At 36.5% G+C, this 17,559-nt stretch overlaps 1 protein-coding gene across 4 annotated transcripts in view; it reads left to right on the forward strand.

Moving 5' to 3' along the window:
- The window catches only part of LOC150108054 (E3 ubiquitin-protein ligase MARCHF3-like), a 108,795-nt gene that overhangs the window by 24,309 nt on the left and 66,927 nt on the right, over positions 1 to 17,559 (forward strand). For all 4 annotated transcript variants that reach the window (XR_016550641.1, XR_016550642.1, XM_090415553.1 and 1 more), the window contains exon 3: positions 14,115 to 14,350. Coding sequence is in view for 2 of the 4 variants with exons in the window: in XM_090415553.1 (XP_090271679.1) it covers positions 14,115 to 14,350 (236 nt within the window). In the remaining 2 variants the exon portion in view is untranslated. The remainder of the gene's footprint in view (positions 1 to 14,114; positions 14,351 to 17,559) is intronic.

Below are 17,559 nucleotides of genomic sequence, written 5' to 3' on the forward strand. Positions count from 1 at the left end.
ACCCTCTTCTTATTTGCTTGGCTAATTTGATTATACATTTCATTATCACCACCACTCATATTTGCTAGTCTATAACAACATCCAACCAAGTGTTGGTTTCCATTCATCTCTATCTCACACTGTACTGCCTCAAAACCACTGGCACTATTTCCCTCTTGCATCTCTATTTTGTATGGACATAAGTCTTTCTCTATCATCAATAGCACTCCCCCCCCCTTTTTTACCCATTCTATTCTCATGAAATACATCATACTCTTCCATCTCTATTCCTGTCAGGATGTCGTCCTCTTCCAACCATGTCTCACTTATTCCGACAATCTTTGGGTGAACAGATGCAATTAATGCAAACCTTTCATTAGATGTACTCACAACTTCAACAGGTAAACTGTTCCACTCACTTATGGTTCTATGAGAGAAAAATATAGCTCTTATCCCTTTCTTAACTGCACACAAAACTTAACTTCCACAGATGCCCTCATGTCCTCTTTCCACTTCCCATATAATGAAAACTTTTATCAACCAATACTCTCTAATGTTTACAGACCTCTGTCATATCAACCCTCTTTCTTCTGTTTGCAAGTGTCTGTCTGCAGTCTACATACTCTTAATCTATCCTCGTAATCTACATTCCATAATTCAAATATCATCTATAAAACTCTTCTTCGCAGCTTTCCACAGCTTCTTTATCTCCTCCGAAAACAGGAGACCAAATCTGAGCACAATATCCAAATGCAGTTATTAAGGCCTTGTAAAGAGGCAAAATGATTTCCATACCCTTGCATGTCAATGCTCATTTCAACATTGCAATATTATCTCTGAGTTGTGTTCACAATTTTTGTTATGTGACCTTTGAACTTCAACTTTATATCCATCATTACTTCAAGATCTCTAGCCTTGTAACTTACTCCAAGCATATTCCACTAATATCATATGCTGTTAGATATCTCATCATGCCAAAGTATATAACCTTACACTTACTAATATTGAATTGACAGCTATTATAGTTTGCTCCCATTTCCAGATTATTCAAATCACCCTGTAAATGCTGTATATCTCTGTTTGCATGCCTATCTTTGCATAGACAGCAAACAACTGAAGATGTCCTGTCAGTCCCTTTTCAATATCATTAATGTATAGATTAAACAACAATGGTCCAAGAGATTGATCCCTGTGGCACACCACTGGTCACCTTAAATCTGGCAGATTCATATCTCCCATATATCACTTTCCAACACCTGTCCATCAGCCATCCACTTACCCAAGCCAATAGTTTATATTCCAATCCCATATCTCTAGTTTATGCAACAGCCTTTCATGTGATATCCTATCAAGGGCCTTAGCAAAGTCCAGCAATATCATAGCGTATCCATTCCATAATAAAATTAGTTTAATCCTTTATCCAAGTGTGAGCAAACAAAGTTTGCGCCTGAAAGTATCTTCAGGACTCGGGTAAGGTGGTACAACACCAGGGCAACTCGTTGCAAAGGTGGAGCAAGCTACCAACACTCCTATCTCGGTATCTCCTATAATGCAAAACACATCGCCTTGCGGATATGTCTAATGTTATGCATTAAGGGAAGGGCCACTACCCAGGCTAGTTTCGACCTTTATTGAGGTCTCTTCAGTGGGAGCCAGGCCCAAGTGGAGATACCAGGCAGAAGTATTAGCAGGTCATCTCTACCTATAGGAGTTGCCAAATGGTGTGCCACCATTTTTTAATAAATTACTCTGGATTTAGAGAAAGATGTTGAAAGTTTATTTTTCACTTGGTTAGAGTATAATAAATTTAGTTTAATCCTTTATCCAAGTGTGAGCAAACAAAGTTTGCGCCTGAAAGTATCTTCAGGACTGGGGTAAGGTGGTACAACACTAGGGCAACTCGTTGCAAAGGTGGAGCAAGCTATTTCTCTAAATCTCAAAAAAAAAAAAGCAACATCTTTCTCTAAATCCAGAGTAATTTATTAAAAAAGGGTGGCACACCATTTGGCAACTCCTATAGGTAGAGATGACCTGCTAATGCTTCTGCCTGGTATCTCCACTTGGGCCTGGCTCCCGCTGAAGAAACCTCAATAAAGGTTGAAACTAGTCTGGGTAGTGGCCCTTCCCTTAATGCATAACATTAGACATATCCGCAAGGAGATGTGTTTTGCATTATAGGAGATACCGAGATAGGAGTGTTGGTAGCTTGCTCCACCTTTGCAACGAGTTGCCCTGGTGTTGTACCACCTTACCTCAGTCCTGAAGATACTTTCAGGCACAAACTTTGTTTGCTCACACTTGGATAAAGGATTAAACTAATTTTATTATACTCTAACCAAGTGAAAAATAAACTTTCAACAGCTTATCCATTCCCTTTAACCAACTCAGCCATAACATTAATATAAAATACGAGAAAATTGCTCAGACATTACAACCATGCCTGCCTGGTTGGCCGAGTGTTAGCGTATCCGCTTTCCAGCCAAAAGGATGCGGGTTTGAATCCCGCTGTGGGCATGGATGTTTGTGATTGTCTATGAAAATGCTAGTGGTGGTGGGCAGTAGATGGCATTGGTGTAGGTGATGCAGTTCACTGTGGTTAGTAGATTGAGTGGTGGAGACAGAGAATTGCATAGTAGGTACCCTCCCTCGATGAGTCTTTGGACTCCTTTGGAGGTGTCATGTAATAATAATAATAATGATGATGATGACCTCCCTTTAGTAAATCCATGCTGTTCCTTGCAAAGAATATCTTGTTTGCCCACCCATTTTTGTATGTAAATTCTTACCAACTTCTCTAAACTGTTTAAAATTAATCTAGAGATACTATAGGTTGAAAGTTAGACACATCAGTATTTGCACCACCCTTGTGCACTGCCATTATCATATATTCTTTCCATTACTGTAGGATCTTTTCTGAGCTAAGACTCAAATTATACAAACATGTCAATGGCTTAGCCAGTTTGGCTGACCATTTTTTTTTATCAAACGTGCTGATATCCCATCTGTCTAAATTGCCAAATTCTTATCCAGGTTATGCAACAGTTCTAGAACCTCCTTCTCATGCACCACTGTCTTTTCATCCATTGTAGTCATAGCATAGAGCACTATGCTATGACTACAGTGGATGTAGTCATAGCATAGATCTAGCAACAGCAGGTTGCTAGATCTTAGTGAAGTGAGCACTCATTATGTGCACTGCCTCATCTGATCTGGATACTAGGTACCCTCTGCATTCAGTAAAGTCATTTTTACACACTTACACATTAATCCTTTCTTTTACTTGCAGCATAATGCTAAAATTCTTTTGGGTTGCTTTTAGTATGTGCAGCCAATTTCTTTTCGTATTCAACTAAGCTTTCTGTATAATACTTGTAACTTTTCTGGTCTGAGCTTTCATAACTCTTCTCACTTTTATTCTCATGATATTCCTTCCACATCATCTTCTTTTTATGGATCTCTTGTTTCATAAGATTGCACATCAATTTCACCCCATTCTAATTGTTCTTTGAATTCTAGGAATGATCATCCAATGCTGCATCATTTAAGCATCTTTTCAAATTTATATTTATGTTTTTTATATTTATTTAGGTTTATGTTTACATTTATTATAGCATATTTATTTGTGGCATGATAATCCTTTTCATTTCAAAGTGATGCTGTATATAAGTGGCAGTGAATTGGATGAATCACAACACAGTAGCTGAGTTCTGATTCACCTATGTTTTGACATGGTAGTGCTCATTTCAATTTCTGTAATCATGCCCTTTTTTTATATCTATGAAATATTAGTAGAATTATCATTATAATTTCTTGGTATGTGTATCCAAGGTACAAACAAGAGCACATGCACAGGATATTCTAATGGTTTACAGTTAAGATGTAAACCATCCCATGTGCTCTGCATCCCATGTGCTCTGAATATTCTTCCCATCCATCAATCAATCCATTCCACTGAACTCAGTATACTCCTCACTTGGTCATAATTTCCTGCTTTGTAGTTCACCATGTAACCTTTTCTGAATGTAACATTCATAAACTTAGTCACTTCCCAGCGAGTACTGCATGATCACTGTCACCAACTGGAGGCAGAATAGTTACGTCTTTAACTGAAACACCCTCTGACACAATAATGAAATCTAACACTCTTTGACCTTAGGTTCCTTCTGTCACATGCTACTTAAGGAAGTTCTCTCAAAAGCTCAATAAATTTAGTTTCATTCTTCTCATGAGATTTTACTGCTACCCAATCAATATTTGGATAATTAAAGTCTCCCATTATGATTACTCTTTTTGTGCCCATAATTTCTATTTGATGATGCATTTCTTCATCACTAGCAATCAAAATTTCATCGAGTGAAATGTTGAGCAATTATTTTAGTTTATATTAAACTGAAATTTTACTCTAACATGCTAGTTTTTTCCATAAGTTTTATAATGAATTCTGATCACTGTGTAATCATGAAGGAAAGGGAGATCATGTTTTATGTACTATAACATGGTAACAGATGTCTTACACAAGGGAGATGCACATACAGTGGTATATATATTTAGATTTTGCAAAAGCTTTTGATAGACTGCCACATGACAAGTTGTTAAATACATTGAAATGGATGGGATTGGATAATAAACTTCTGAGTTGGATCGGTGACTGGCTGTCAGTTGGTATCAGAAAGTTGTATATTTGGGTGAGGTATCCTAAAAGGGGAGGGTCACTAGTGGTGTACTGTAGGGATCAGTTTTGGGACCATTGTTGTTCAGTTTGTATATCAATGATATTGAGATGAGTTTAACTGATGATATGCAGCTGTTTACAGATGATGTAAAATTGGTGAGAGCAAAGCATAGTAAAGCAGATGTTATGATCATACAGGTGGACTTGAATAGATTGCATGGATGGGCAGGTAAGTGCAACTATCAGTTCAATGTTTCAAAGTGTAAGGTTGTGAAATTTGTTAAGCAACAATGGGATGCAGAGTATACACTTGGTGGGGAAACTTTAAAGGAAGTAGAGGAGATGAGAGATCTAGGAGTGATGGTAAACAAGGACCTGGAATTCATGGGCCATATTACACAAGTTGTGAAGACGTCACATTGAATAATGGCAATGATGCAGAGGACGATGACATGTAGAAATAAAGAGGTTTTGATGCCATTGTATAAGGCCTCATATGGATTAGGTCACTGGGCTTACACAGATTAGGTCACTGGATTTATATGGTGAGGAGGATATGTTTGAAAGAGTCCAGAGAAGATTCATGAAGGGGGGTAACTGATCATTGGAATGGAGAGTGTGAGCAAAGAAATTAGGAGAAGGTTTGTATGGAGAGAGAGAGAGGTTGGTGAGTAGAATATGATGCTTGAGAGTGTTTTGAATGCAGCATTGAATCATTTTAAGTTGGTTGGATGAGTTTTGTGTGTGACAGATTGTACCTCCTACGATGAGTCTCTGATGCCATGAAAGGCAGATGTAATAATTATAATAAAAGAATTAATATCCTGTCATGGTGCTTTCTAAGGCTAAATTTAAAGTAATCTGTTTGCTATTGGGTTGAATGTGGTCATAAGATTACTGTCTCTCCAATGTTTGGTAAATAAATGCAACCATATTTGTTGAGATGGGCAGTGCTTCACTACTGATGCTGATCCTCAAAATAGAATTGAACAGATTCTGTGCAGGATTGTAGTATCATTCCATTTAATCACTGAATAGGAAATAAATACCAGACACATAGAAAAATTATTATTATTATTATTATTATTATTATCCAATGGCCTAAAAATCAAAAAACGAATTTATAATTTCAAAGTTATTTTTATTTTTCGTCATAATCTCCCTTAAGAGTAATACATTTATTCCAGCGATGCTCCAGTGCCATTATCGTCCCTGTAGTAGCTCTCAGTAAGATCTGCAAAGTACCCCTCTACAGCTGAAATCACCTCTTTTCAGAAAAATGCTGACAAGCGAGTAAGAGTTTTAGTTTTGGGAACAGATAGAAGTCAGAGGTAGCCAAATCTGGGTAATAGGGTGGATGTTCCAACAATTTATAGTGCAGATCCCTTAATTTTCCCATTGCCAAAGCACCTTTGTGGGCAGGTGCATTGTCCTGATGAAAGATGATTTTTTTCTTCTGCAAACCGGGTCTTTTCTTACGAATTTTTTCATCTAGTCTGGTTAAAACCAGGGAATAATATTCCCTGGTTATTGTTTTACCCTTTTCAAGATAATGCCATTAGCATCCCAAAACACCGATGCCATGACCTTTCCTGCTGATGGAACCGCTTTGTCTTCTTTGGCGCTGAACAACCAGCATCTGTCCACTGTTTTGACTACTGTTTGGATTCTAGTGTGTAAGGTGAATCCAAGTCTCATCCATTGTAATAAATCGAAGCACAAAATCAGTTTTATTCTGAAAATCAGAGATTTTCATGCGAGTGCGTTTTGGATCTGCTGTGAGCAAGCTCGGCACCCATCTTGTGCAAAGCTTTTTCATTTGCAATTCTTCATGCAAAATATACCCTACACGTTCTTTTGAAATGCCTGTAGTCTCAGCAATTTCATGCACTTTGACTCGTCGGTCATCCAATACCATATCGTGTTCTCGATCAATGATTTCTGGTGTTGCTACATTTTTTGGATGTCCTTCACGTGGATCATCTTCAAGGCTGGTACAGCCACGTTTAAACTTGGCAGCCCATTTCTTAATTGTTGAAATCAAAGGAGAAGAGTGCCCATAAACCTTTATGAACTTCGAATGAATTTCTTTTGGTGTTAAACCTTCTTTTACAAAGAATTTTATAACCACACAATGCTTGATTTTATCCATTTCAAGAGATACACACAACACTTTTTGCTTCAAACAGCTGTATAAAAGAAACTGCTTGATAGAATGATTTGCAATTTCACATGGATGCTTATGACAGATGTACAAACTTAGGAAAAAAAAATCTTGCCGATAGTGTTGCCATCTATGGTCGAGGCCGAGAACTTTTCAGACTACCCTCATATACACAGGTCAAACACCATGAGCCTGAACAGTCTGGACTTGTGGAGCATGCTATCAACAATAAACACAGAGTTCATTGAAACAAGACAAGAGTTTTTCATAATTGTTTCTTCATAGAATGGTTTTATAAAGAAACATGCAGAACTTTATTTCACTGTCATAACTTAAACAGTGAAAACAGTCCTAACTTAAACACAAACTTACTTTTTAAATCAGCTAATCTTTCCTAACTTCATAGTGTTTAAATATATATAATTAAAAATAAATTAAGTTAGGAAATTACTGACCTTTTATAGTTATCTTACATTAGCTAGTTATAAAAGGTCAGTAATTTCCTAACTTATTTCCTAACTGGAATAAGTGCAACCTGGTGTGTAAGGTGAATTTGTCTTAGATGGTTAGATGCGGACGACATCCTGACGGTAATAGAGATGGAAGGGTATGATGTGTTTTGAGGATAGAAGGATTAAAAAGGGAGGGGGGAATGCTATTGATGATGGAGAAAGAGTTATGTCCATACAAAGTATAGATGCAAGAGGGAAATAGTGCTAGTGGTTTTGAAGCAGTATGGTGTGAGATAGAGGTGAATGAAAGGAAATACTTGGTTGGATGTTCTTATAGACCAGGAAATGTGGATGGTAGTGACTATGAAATGTATAATCAAATTAGTCAAGCAAATAAGAAAAGAGTGATCATTATGGGTGATTTTAATTATGGCAATAAACACTGGAATGATGAGATAGCAACTGGAAGTAAAGAAAATGAGTTTCTTGAGTTTTTGAGGGATAACTACCTCAGACAGTATGTAACAGAGGGCTCATAAGGATTGAGGGGTCTTGGATGTGGTCATCTCATCAGAGGATATAATTATAAATGAAATGTCAAATCACCTACCAATTGGTGACAGTGACCATGAGGTGATTACCTGGGTGGTTGCCAGCAGTGTGAGGACCTCTGTAAGAAAAGAGTATATGTGGAACTACAAGGAGAGGGGTGTGTGATTATGATGAGCTCAGGATACAGCTTGCAGGTGTAGAATGGAATGAGGAATTAGCTGGAAAAGAGATCAGTGCAGCTTGGGGAATTTTCAAAGACTATCTAGTAGATGCAATGTCTAAATGTATTCCAAGGATGAGAAGGTTAAATAAGGTAGGTGTGAAATGGATGAATGAAGAGATTAAATATGCCATACAGAGAAAAAGGACTTTATGGAGGCAGCATAAGAGAAGTGGAAATAACCAATTCCATGAAGACTACAAAGACCAAGCAAGGTGGGTAGCTAAAGAGAGGTATAAACAGCAGTTAGCTAATGAAGCCAAAAAAGAATCCTAAGAAGTTCTTTCGATATGTGGCCAGCAAAAGAAAGAATGATTATGAAAAGATGACATTGATTGGAGAAAATGGTATAAAGACAGCTGTTGCAGAGGTATGGTGGAGATACTTAATGAGAAGTTCATAAAGGTCTTCCAATCTTGTGAATGTGACTTCACAGAGAGCGATTGAGAGCAGTTGATGATGGGGAGGAGAGATTGACTAGAGCAAACTAGATGTTAATAAGGCTGTGGGACTTGATGATATATCTAAAAAGAATGTGCCAGGCGGTTGACCCTGTCTTGACATATTTTTTTAATACGAGTCTTGCACTGGGTCAAGTTCCTAAGGAGTGGAAGGAGGGCAAGATTGTGCCACTTCATAAAGGAGGTGATAGAACTCAAGCATCAAACGATACGCCTATCTGTGTGTCAGATGTTGTAGTTAAGTTGTTCTAGGAGCTTGTGAGAACTAGGATCCAGAATTGGGTTGACAACAATGATATTATCTTTGATGGACAGCATGGATTTGCTAAAGGGAGGTCATGTTTTATTAATCTACTTACTTATTACAATAAGGTGACTGCTTCCATGGACAGAGGAGAAGGATACACAGTAATATACTTAGATTTTATAAACTCGTTTGATTAATTACTGCATGATAAGTCGATAGTCAAACTAGAGTGGATGGGGGTTTGATATTAGATTGATGCATTGGATTGGAGACCGGCTATCTGATAGTTATCAACAAGTTGTGTATGGGAGAGCGATACCTCAGGAGTCTGTTTTAGGGCCATTACTGTTTAACTTGTATATTAACAATATAGGTGAAGATTTGGATGGAGATATTCAGTTGTTTGTTGGGACGAACCATGAAGAGTAGAGAAGATGTTGTGGCCTTACAGGAAGACTTGAATGAATTGAGTGATTTGGCATGAGAATGGGGATGTGAGTTCAATGTTGCAAAATGTAAGGTTTTAAAATTTGGGACACAAAGATGGGATGCAGAATTTATGCTTGGTGAGAATATATTGTTGGAGGTGGAGGAAATAAGAGATCTGGGAGTGATAGTGGATAAGGATCTGAAATTTAGGGGGGCACATTGCCAAAATTGTGGAGACAACACATAGGCTTCTGGGAATGATGCGGAGGACACTGACGTGTAAAAGTCGGGAGATTCTTGGTCCATTGTATAAGGCTTTGATTAGGCCACACATGGACTATTGTGCTGTGCCCAGATTTGGTCACCTGGTTTTCAGAAGGATGAAGAGATGTTGGAAAGGTCCAGAGATGACTGACTAAAGTAGTTTCTAACTTCTGGAATGTTGAGTATGAGGAAAGATTGAGAAGATGCAACTTGCAGAGTCTGGTGGACAGGAGGAAGAGGAGAGATATGATAGAGACCTACAAGTTAGTAAGGGGTTGTTATAGGATCAATGACATGATCCAATAACAACCCCTTACTTACTTGTAGAGATCAGGGGAGAACCAAAGATCATTACGAAACTATATAAAGATGGTGTGAGCAGAGGAGTGAGGTGTAGATTCTTTGCAGAGAGTGGTTGTTGAGTGGAATGCATTGCCTGAGAATGTTGTGAATGTAGACAAGTTGAATCAGTTTAAAGCACAGTTGGATGAGCATTGTATGCAATAGTGAGTACCTCCATGATGAGTCTCTGACTCCATGCAGGTCAAATAATAAAAATAATTAGCTGTACAGAAGACGGTGTTCATACCAGTTTTAACTTATGGATTTTACTTCTAACCTAGATATCAGATCCATAAGTTAAAACATGACCAAAGACTGGAGATCACAGATATGAGAGTTCTTAGAAATATTAAGGGAGTTTATTATAAATGGCAATATCATATTAATATGAGGATATTAGGAAACAACTTGATATTGTTAGCATTCAGGAATGTGTTAGCAGAGGTAATATCAGGTGGTATAGTCATTTACACAGAATGAGAGAGGAAAGATTAGCAAAACAAATGTTTTTTGGTAGGTTGGCAGGAAAAATACCCAGAAGAAGATCAAGAACTAGGTGGATTGACAGTAAAAATTGTTGGAGAAGACAGAAATATAAGATCTGATAATATTGAAGTCCTGACAATAACAGATTAATTTGGAAGAAAATTGTTGATAGGAAGCTAGTAATGATGTAGCTTTTTGTGTAATCATAATATCCTGTACCCTCCTTTCTGCCATGGGTATATGTCAAGAATTTGATGATGATAATCAAAAATTATAAATTAAAGATGCCAAGAATATGATTTCTTGGCATCTTTAATTTATAATATAACCATGTGAAAAAAAAAAACTTTCAACAATAATCAAAAATTATTTGTTTCAACTAAATATTGACTATAAAGATATATTTTTGTATTTTTCACTGTGTCATTAATGATTCTCTTTCCTTACTGTATCTGATATATGCTTTAAAAATAATTTGAGAAATTAGTCGGAACACTAATTATTCAAACCAGTTTTAACTTGTGGATCTGAGAGCTGGGTCAGAAGTAAAACACTTGACTAAAGACTAGAGACTGCAGATATGAGAGTCTTGAGAAAGATTATGGGCATGAACAGATGGCATCAATGGTAATATAATATTAAAAATGAGGATATTAGGAAAGAACTTGACATTGTCAGCATCCAGGAATGTGTTAGCAGAGCTAATCTCAGGTGGTATGGTCACTTAAACAGAATGGGCAAGGAAAGATTAGCAAAATAAGTATTCTCTGCCAGGTTGGCAGGAAAAAGACCCAGAGGGAGACCAAGATATAGGTGGATTGATATGGCAAAAAGTGCCTTAGACAATAGAAATATAAGATCTGATAATGTTGGAGTCTTGACAAGTAACAGACTGATTTGGAGGAAAATTGTAGATAGGAAGTTAGTAATGATGTAAATTTTTTTCATGTAGTACTATCATATCCTGTACATCCCTTGAGGGTACCTGGCAGGAATTCGATGATGATGATATTTAGCCAGCAAAGGTTGGTCGATTGGTAGAGCCTCTGCTACTAATGGCTCATGCAAAAAGTTAAGCAAGTTTGAGCATGGTTAGTAGTTGGAAGGGATTCAATCTTTCGATGCACATTCTCTCTCGATGAGTCTTTGGACTCCCTGGAGGTGTCGCATAATAATCATAATTTTTTTTATTTATTGAGCTCAAATATTTTCGTACATACAATGATCATCTTGAGTAACATTCCAACATATTATTTTACAAAGTTCAGCACCAAGTGCTGCATATATAGTTCATTTTCCACAATGATTAGATTTCAATAATAATAATATATATATTATATTATTATATATGACTTGGTTTCGAGTCTAGTCGGCGACTAGAGGAAATTTTTCTAAGCCTTTTTTCGACCGGTTCCCGAGTTAGTCGATCTCTGGCACGGGCAAGCAGGTTTTTCCTCCCGGAAACTCGGGTTTTTCGTCCTGTAAACTCAATACAGGAGTACTGAGTACTCCTGTATTGAGTACTCATCACTGAGTACCGCTTAATTAGTGATAGCCTTGGGCCATCTATCTCTGATTGGTACCAGTGGAGACTGAACTGCCCACTCAGTCTCCAAAAGTTAGATAGGGCTAAATGGCCTCGCCTACTCCCCGTATACGGGGAATAAAAAGGCGTTAGCTGATTTTTTTTTTTTTTTAAATATATATATATATATATATATATATATATTGGAGTTTTGGACAATGACAAGGTTTATTATCCTCATCACATATACAGAATATTTATGGAATATATGTAATTTTTTTTTCCACTTTATTATGTGTTGCATACATATAATAATTACATTATGAAATTACAAAATTTAAAAATTGCATACATATGATAACAGTATTTTTTTTAATTCAATAATTTTTTTTATTAAAGTTATGAATGCATATTATGCATTTACAAAACATGTTGTTCTAGTTTTTTTTTTTTTTTACAGTGAATTTCGTGCAGATTTTTCCATTTTTTGTATAATGTGTTAATAATAGTTACTATAGATGGTAATTTATAGTTTGCAATTGGATAAGATTACATTTTTTAAGAGCATTTATAGTATAACAGTAAGTTATATTATATTTTACAATTTTTGCTTTTAATGTTTTTAACCATTGTAACTACAGCACTTCAATATAATAATTCTTTTTTTTTTCTGTTGATTTTGGTTGAGATGTAATGTCTCAGCTTGCATCCTGGAAGCTTTTTAATAAGCTTATCTGAGGATGGCACCAGTTAGATATACATATATATTATTTTTATTTTTATTGATTTGATTGCTGTGTTTGAAGTAGGCAGACGTTTGGGAGGTCAAATGAATGATCTGAAAGGTCTGATCAAAGTGAAATTGCCGATATATTCTGGTGTTATTGCATCTGTCTTGATGGTTCACATTCATTTTTATTGTGGTCTTCTTTTTGAACTAATTAGGAGACTTTTTTTTTCACTGTGGCAGCCTTTATGCTTCTGAGCTTTTAATTTGTACTGGCTTTAAAGTTTGTGACTTCCTCAAGAATATCTTGCATCTCTGATCCACAAAAATTGGTAATTTTTTCTGTTTTTGCTTTTCTTGCTTGGTACAACAGATTCTGGTTGAATGGTGTTAAATATTCAGATAGGAAGATTGGTATATTGTCTTGCAATGCGTTCAAGTCCTTGGCAACTAGTTTTTTCTGTCTGCTGGCTTTTATGAGATTGTCTCTTGTGGACTTGCTTGTAAGACGAACTATGACTGGTGCAGGTTATGGCAAGCTCTTCCTAGGAATCTGATTTATGGTCTGAATGTCATTAAGCTGTAGGGGGATATCTATTGCATGCCTAATTTTAAAACTATGTCTCTGAGGTTTTCTGTAGGTGCAGTTTCAGGAAGACCATTTATGACAAGATCTGCTGTATGTTGTTGCTGATTTAAACATTCGTATTGAAGTTTTAGAGAATGAAGTTCTTGACGGAGTTCGGATGTCTCGTTCATCAAATTGTGTTGCTTGTCGTTTAGTGCATTAATGCTGATTTTAATGTCTTTTACCATTTGCAACACTTCTATCACTGCTAAATTATTATGTTTGACCAAATTGTCATATTCGCTAGATTTTTTTGTTATTTGTTTGTTCTGTTGGTCAAAGAGTTCTTGCACAAGAGATCTACTAAGCTGGCTTTTATAGTCTCTAGACCGTTTTCTATTAGTATATTTAAAGAGTTGAAATTATAGGACACTCACCTGCATTTTTTTGTCCGTTCAGTTTGTCCTCTGATTTTGCCTCCAGTATAATCGGCTGCATTGTTTCTGAAAAGCTGGCACATTTTAAGTGTAGAATCCTACTGCATTTCTTACAGGTTATGTGATTTCCGTTGGATGATAAACCCTCCAAGCATTTGATACACTTCATGACTCACCTTTCTTCCCTTGAGCAATTGTGGCATGATTGTAAAGATGGCGATGTCCTTTGTTCTTCGCTTGTTGTTGACTGCGGTCCTCTCTGTATGCTTTTCAACACATCAAACTTTGGATTCTTCTTGGCCGATTTTGGTGAATTTTATATCACTTTCTTCGGCGTGACAAGTAGAGTTACTTGGGAACACTTTCAAATTAAAAACAGTAGTTGGAACTACTTTAAAACTATAAAAGACGGGAGCAGCAATATCACCGTGCGCCCATTCGTATGCCTACACAGCACCCTAATAATAATAATAATAATAACCTTATGCACATATGAAACGACCCTGAAAATGATGTGTTAATTATGTTATTAATTTGTTAATTAATAATGACTTTAACAATAATAGTTAATAATTTGTTACATGTGCAGAGTTTCTGGGATTGGTGTCAGAATCCTGATGCTAGGGCCGACCGCCGAAATTTTGTGGGGGACTTGATCTGCTTTCTCATTTTGACACCCCTTGGATTAGCAAGCTTTTGGTTATGTGTTCAGGGAGCCATTCACTACCATCATCTAAGATCAACAACATGGGAAACTGCAGCACTAATTGCTCTTGCTGTATTTCTTGTCCTCGCTTATACTGTATGGATAGCCCTTTCTGTCAGGTATGTCAGTATATCAGTGCTCATGTGTGTGTGTGCGTGCGCACATGCGTTTGTGTATGAAAGAGAGAGAGAGAGACTGCACATTCCAGTATGGACTAGCACTTTGTTTTATATGTATGAAAACACTTGTGTGCAAATGTTCTTAACATTTATATTTAAGGATATCTCTTTTTTTTTTTTCCTCACCATGATAATAGTTTTAAGGAACTGGTAAGATCTACTGCCATCATAAATAGGAAATTTATTAAGTCCTTTAAAATGTAAGCTTTTGTTTTGCTTCATTTAATGAAGCCAAGTAAACAAGTAAGCTTTCAAAAGCAAAAGACAAGAAGCATCACTGTTGGTAATGATGTTATAAATTTCAGCAAAGGATATGAACTAATCATTACTGATACTATGAAAGATACAGTATATCTTTTGTTATAACCTAATAGCTTTGCAAGTTGTAGGATAATGAATAACTCAACTAATTTCAAAAGTTTTATTGATTTTGAGATGTCTTTTGAAAGGAACATATGGAAAAATTGGATTATTAGATTTATATATATATTTTTTATAAAATTGACTCAGTTGATAGTGCTATCCATGGATGCAGATGTCTTTAGGCAGTACATGATTTCTCTTGCCTAGTGTGACACCATGTTTTAAATAAGTCACTTTGGGCCTCCAGTAATCAGGAGGCTTAAAGTGGCTTTTTTAAAAATGTTTTGGTCTCTAAAAGAAGTTTCTGGATGATCTAACCTTAGCTCACTTATGATACCAGTGTGATATAGGTTTAACTTTTCATGGTTATGGGTGGGATTCACATAAAAAATAATAAATAAGTACAATATTATAAAACATTTTATAATATTATAAAATATTATAAAACAATAAATAAGTGAAATAAATAAAAAGAATTGATTCTGTGAGTGAGCCAAGGTTTATTTATTTTTTTTAGATTTGAAAATCAAGACATAAAGTAGAAGGCATTAGAATAACAATGAAATATGGATGCCATTTATGTTAATTTATTATTTACTTTAAATAATAAATAAATATATCAAAAATAAATAATAAATTAATGAAAGTGGCATTCATATTTATTTATTATTATTCTAATATCTGTTTTTTATGTGCATTCCACCCACCAGTGATTGCAAACCTATCATATTTCAGCACCTTGGGTAGATTGAGTTCTGTAGCGCTGTTCCAGAACTAAGCATCTCGGAGACACTTTATCTGTTTAGAATGTCAGAGAGAGAGAGAGCCTTTACTACCTCTATTGCTCTTGGTGTTTATTACGGTGCAAAATATCCCAATGCTGTTAACGCTGAAGGTTATACTGAGTGGGCAAAAGCATGATGGACTACTGAAGAAAAACATTCTGCAACTTCCAATGTTCCTACAACATTCAATTATCAAAATAGCTTAGTCAATAGTCAGTAAGAATGTCAATAAGCCTTTACCACCTCAATCGATCTTGATGTTTGCAGCCATGCAAAACATCCTGTTGCTGTTAATACTGAAATTTGTACTGAACATGCAATGGCATGGTGGACTGTTGAAAAAGAACATCATCTTGTCTTCTGTGAAGCCTCATTAGCTACAGAAGATACACTCATAATAATGAAATTTTTGCAGTGGTTCTGCCTAGACAGACAATAGGTGCAATCAGACTGCATCGTAAATTATCATCCTACAGAAAAGCAGTGATGTGATTGTGGATGCTATGTTAGAAGATCCCACAAGAGCAGATAATATCCCTCCACCTCATACTATATCACTATCATCTCAAGAGAGTAGAGGGGCCAGTACAATTCCATTTCTTCTTCAAGTATGCCTTACAACATCTCGATATCAGCCTCCTTTCCCTCAGTACAGTTACAGGGTTTTAAAGAATATTATTAGATGTTTGTCATCCCATGAAGTATCTATTACAGTGAAGTTGAGTTATTATTTGGAGATGGAATTTTTCAGGCAACATCCTCCTTTCCAGTTAGTAGAGTATCATCCTGCATCATCTGTTTGATCCAAATAGAAAGAGAGAAAGCATTATGCCCAAATGCAGGCAAAAGAACAGAAGTGTTTGTGCTAGAACAATGCTGGACTGAGCATCTCCTCCTCTTCCTCCAAGTGAGATGCACGAGGAGTTTGTCTGCTTTTGGAGGAATGTCTTTTTCACTACACTATCATACCTACTTGATTTAATACTTCTTTCTGTTTCAAGGTCCATTTCAGAAGCCAAACGTTTTCATCATTTTCTTTTGATGGTATAAAGTCTTCACTTCCAGCTACTTAATCAGCTGAGGGACTGGACAACTTTACTGCTGGAGAGCTTCAGCAGTCCCTCTGCCTCTCTGGCAAGATTTAATTGGTGTATTTCTGTTTACCAAATTTATACTATCTTATCTTTTCCAGTCAAGAACTTTCCAAAGAAAGAAGATGCATCTGTACTGTCTCACTATCATCCAATTACAGTTATTCCTGTTCTGTTATATCTCTTTCTATATAAAGTGTTAGCTAAACATCTTCAATCATATAGCCAACATGCTTTTAGGCAGAGAGCCTTAATCACTGTGGATGGCTGCTGAGAATATCTTCATTCTTTTATCTCATCTCTCTAAATCCAACTTCTGCCTCTCTTTATAGCACCCTGGACCTCCAGAAGGCCTTTGATAGTGCCTCCCTTCAAGCTGTACTTCAAGTACTGTCTATTGCAGGATGTCCAGAAGCTTTCCTGACCTACATATCAGAGATTTATTTTGCAATTCCCTTACAATCATACTTGGCTCCAGATCAGTGTCATCCCAGCACTTAGAGGTGTATGCCAAGAAGCTCCTCTCTCTCTCCTCCAGTTTCCTTCATTTGTGTCATTGATGAGTTTCTTCACCCTCCCCCTCCAAACCACATTGGCTACTCTCTTGACACAACCACTGTTACTGCTATGGCATTACACTCATAGCCTCTACTAGAGAAGGCTTGCAGGAACTCCTCAAACTTCTTTTAAGTTTGAGGCCTAAACATGAATTTGACTAAGTCGAGTGTGCTTTCTCTTGTCCCCTCAAGTATAGACATGAAATTGAAGGTTGAGAAATTTGAGTTTTTTCCTTGTATGGTATGTACTTTCATTCTACCTCAATTCTGGAGGAGTGGAGATACCTTGGTGTTCTCTGCAACAGGTTGTTCCTCTTTCTCATCCACTTTTGGATCTTTTCTCTCTTCTTTCC

Source organism: Typopeltis vanoorti, chromosome 3 (genome assembly GCF_054136105.1).
Source record: "Typopeltis vanoorti isolate ZY-2024b chromosome 3, IOZ_Tvanoo_1.0, whole genome shotgun sequence".
Taxonomy (NCBI): domain Eukaryota; kingdom Metazoa; phylum Arthropoda; class Arachnida; order Uropygi; family Thelyphonidae; genus Typopeltis; species Typopeltis vanoorti.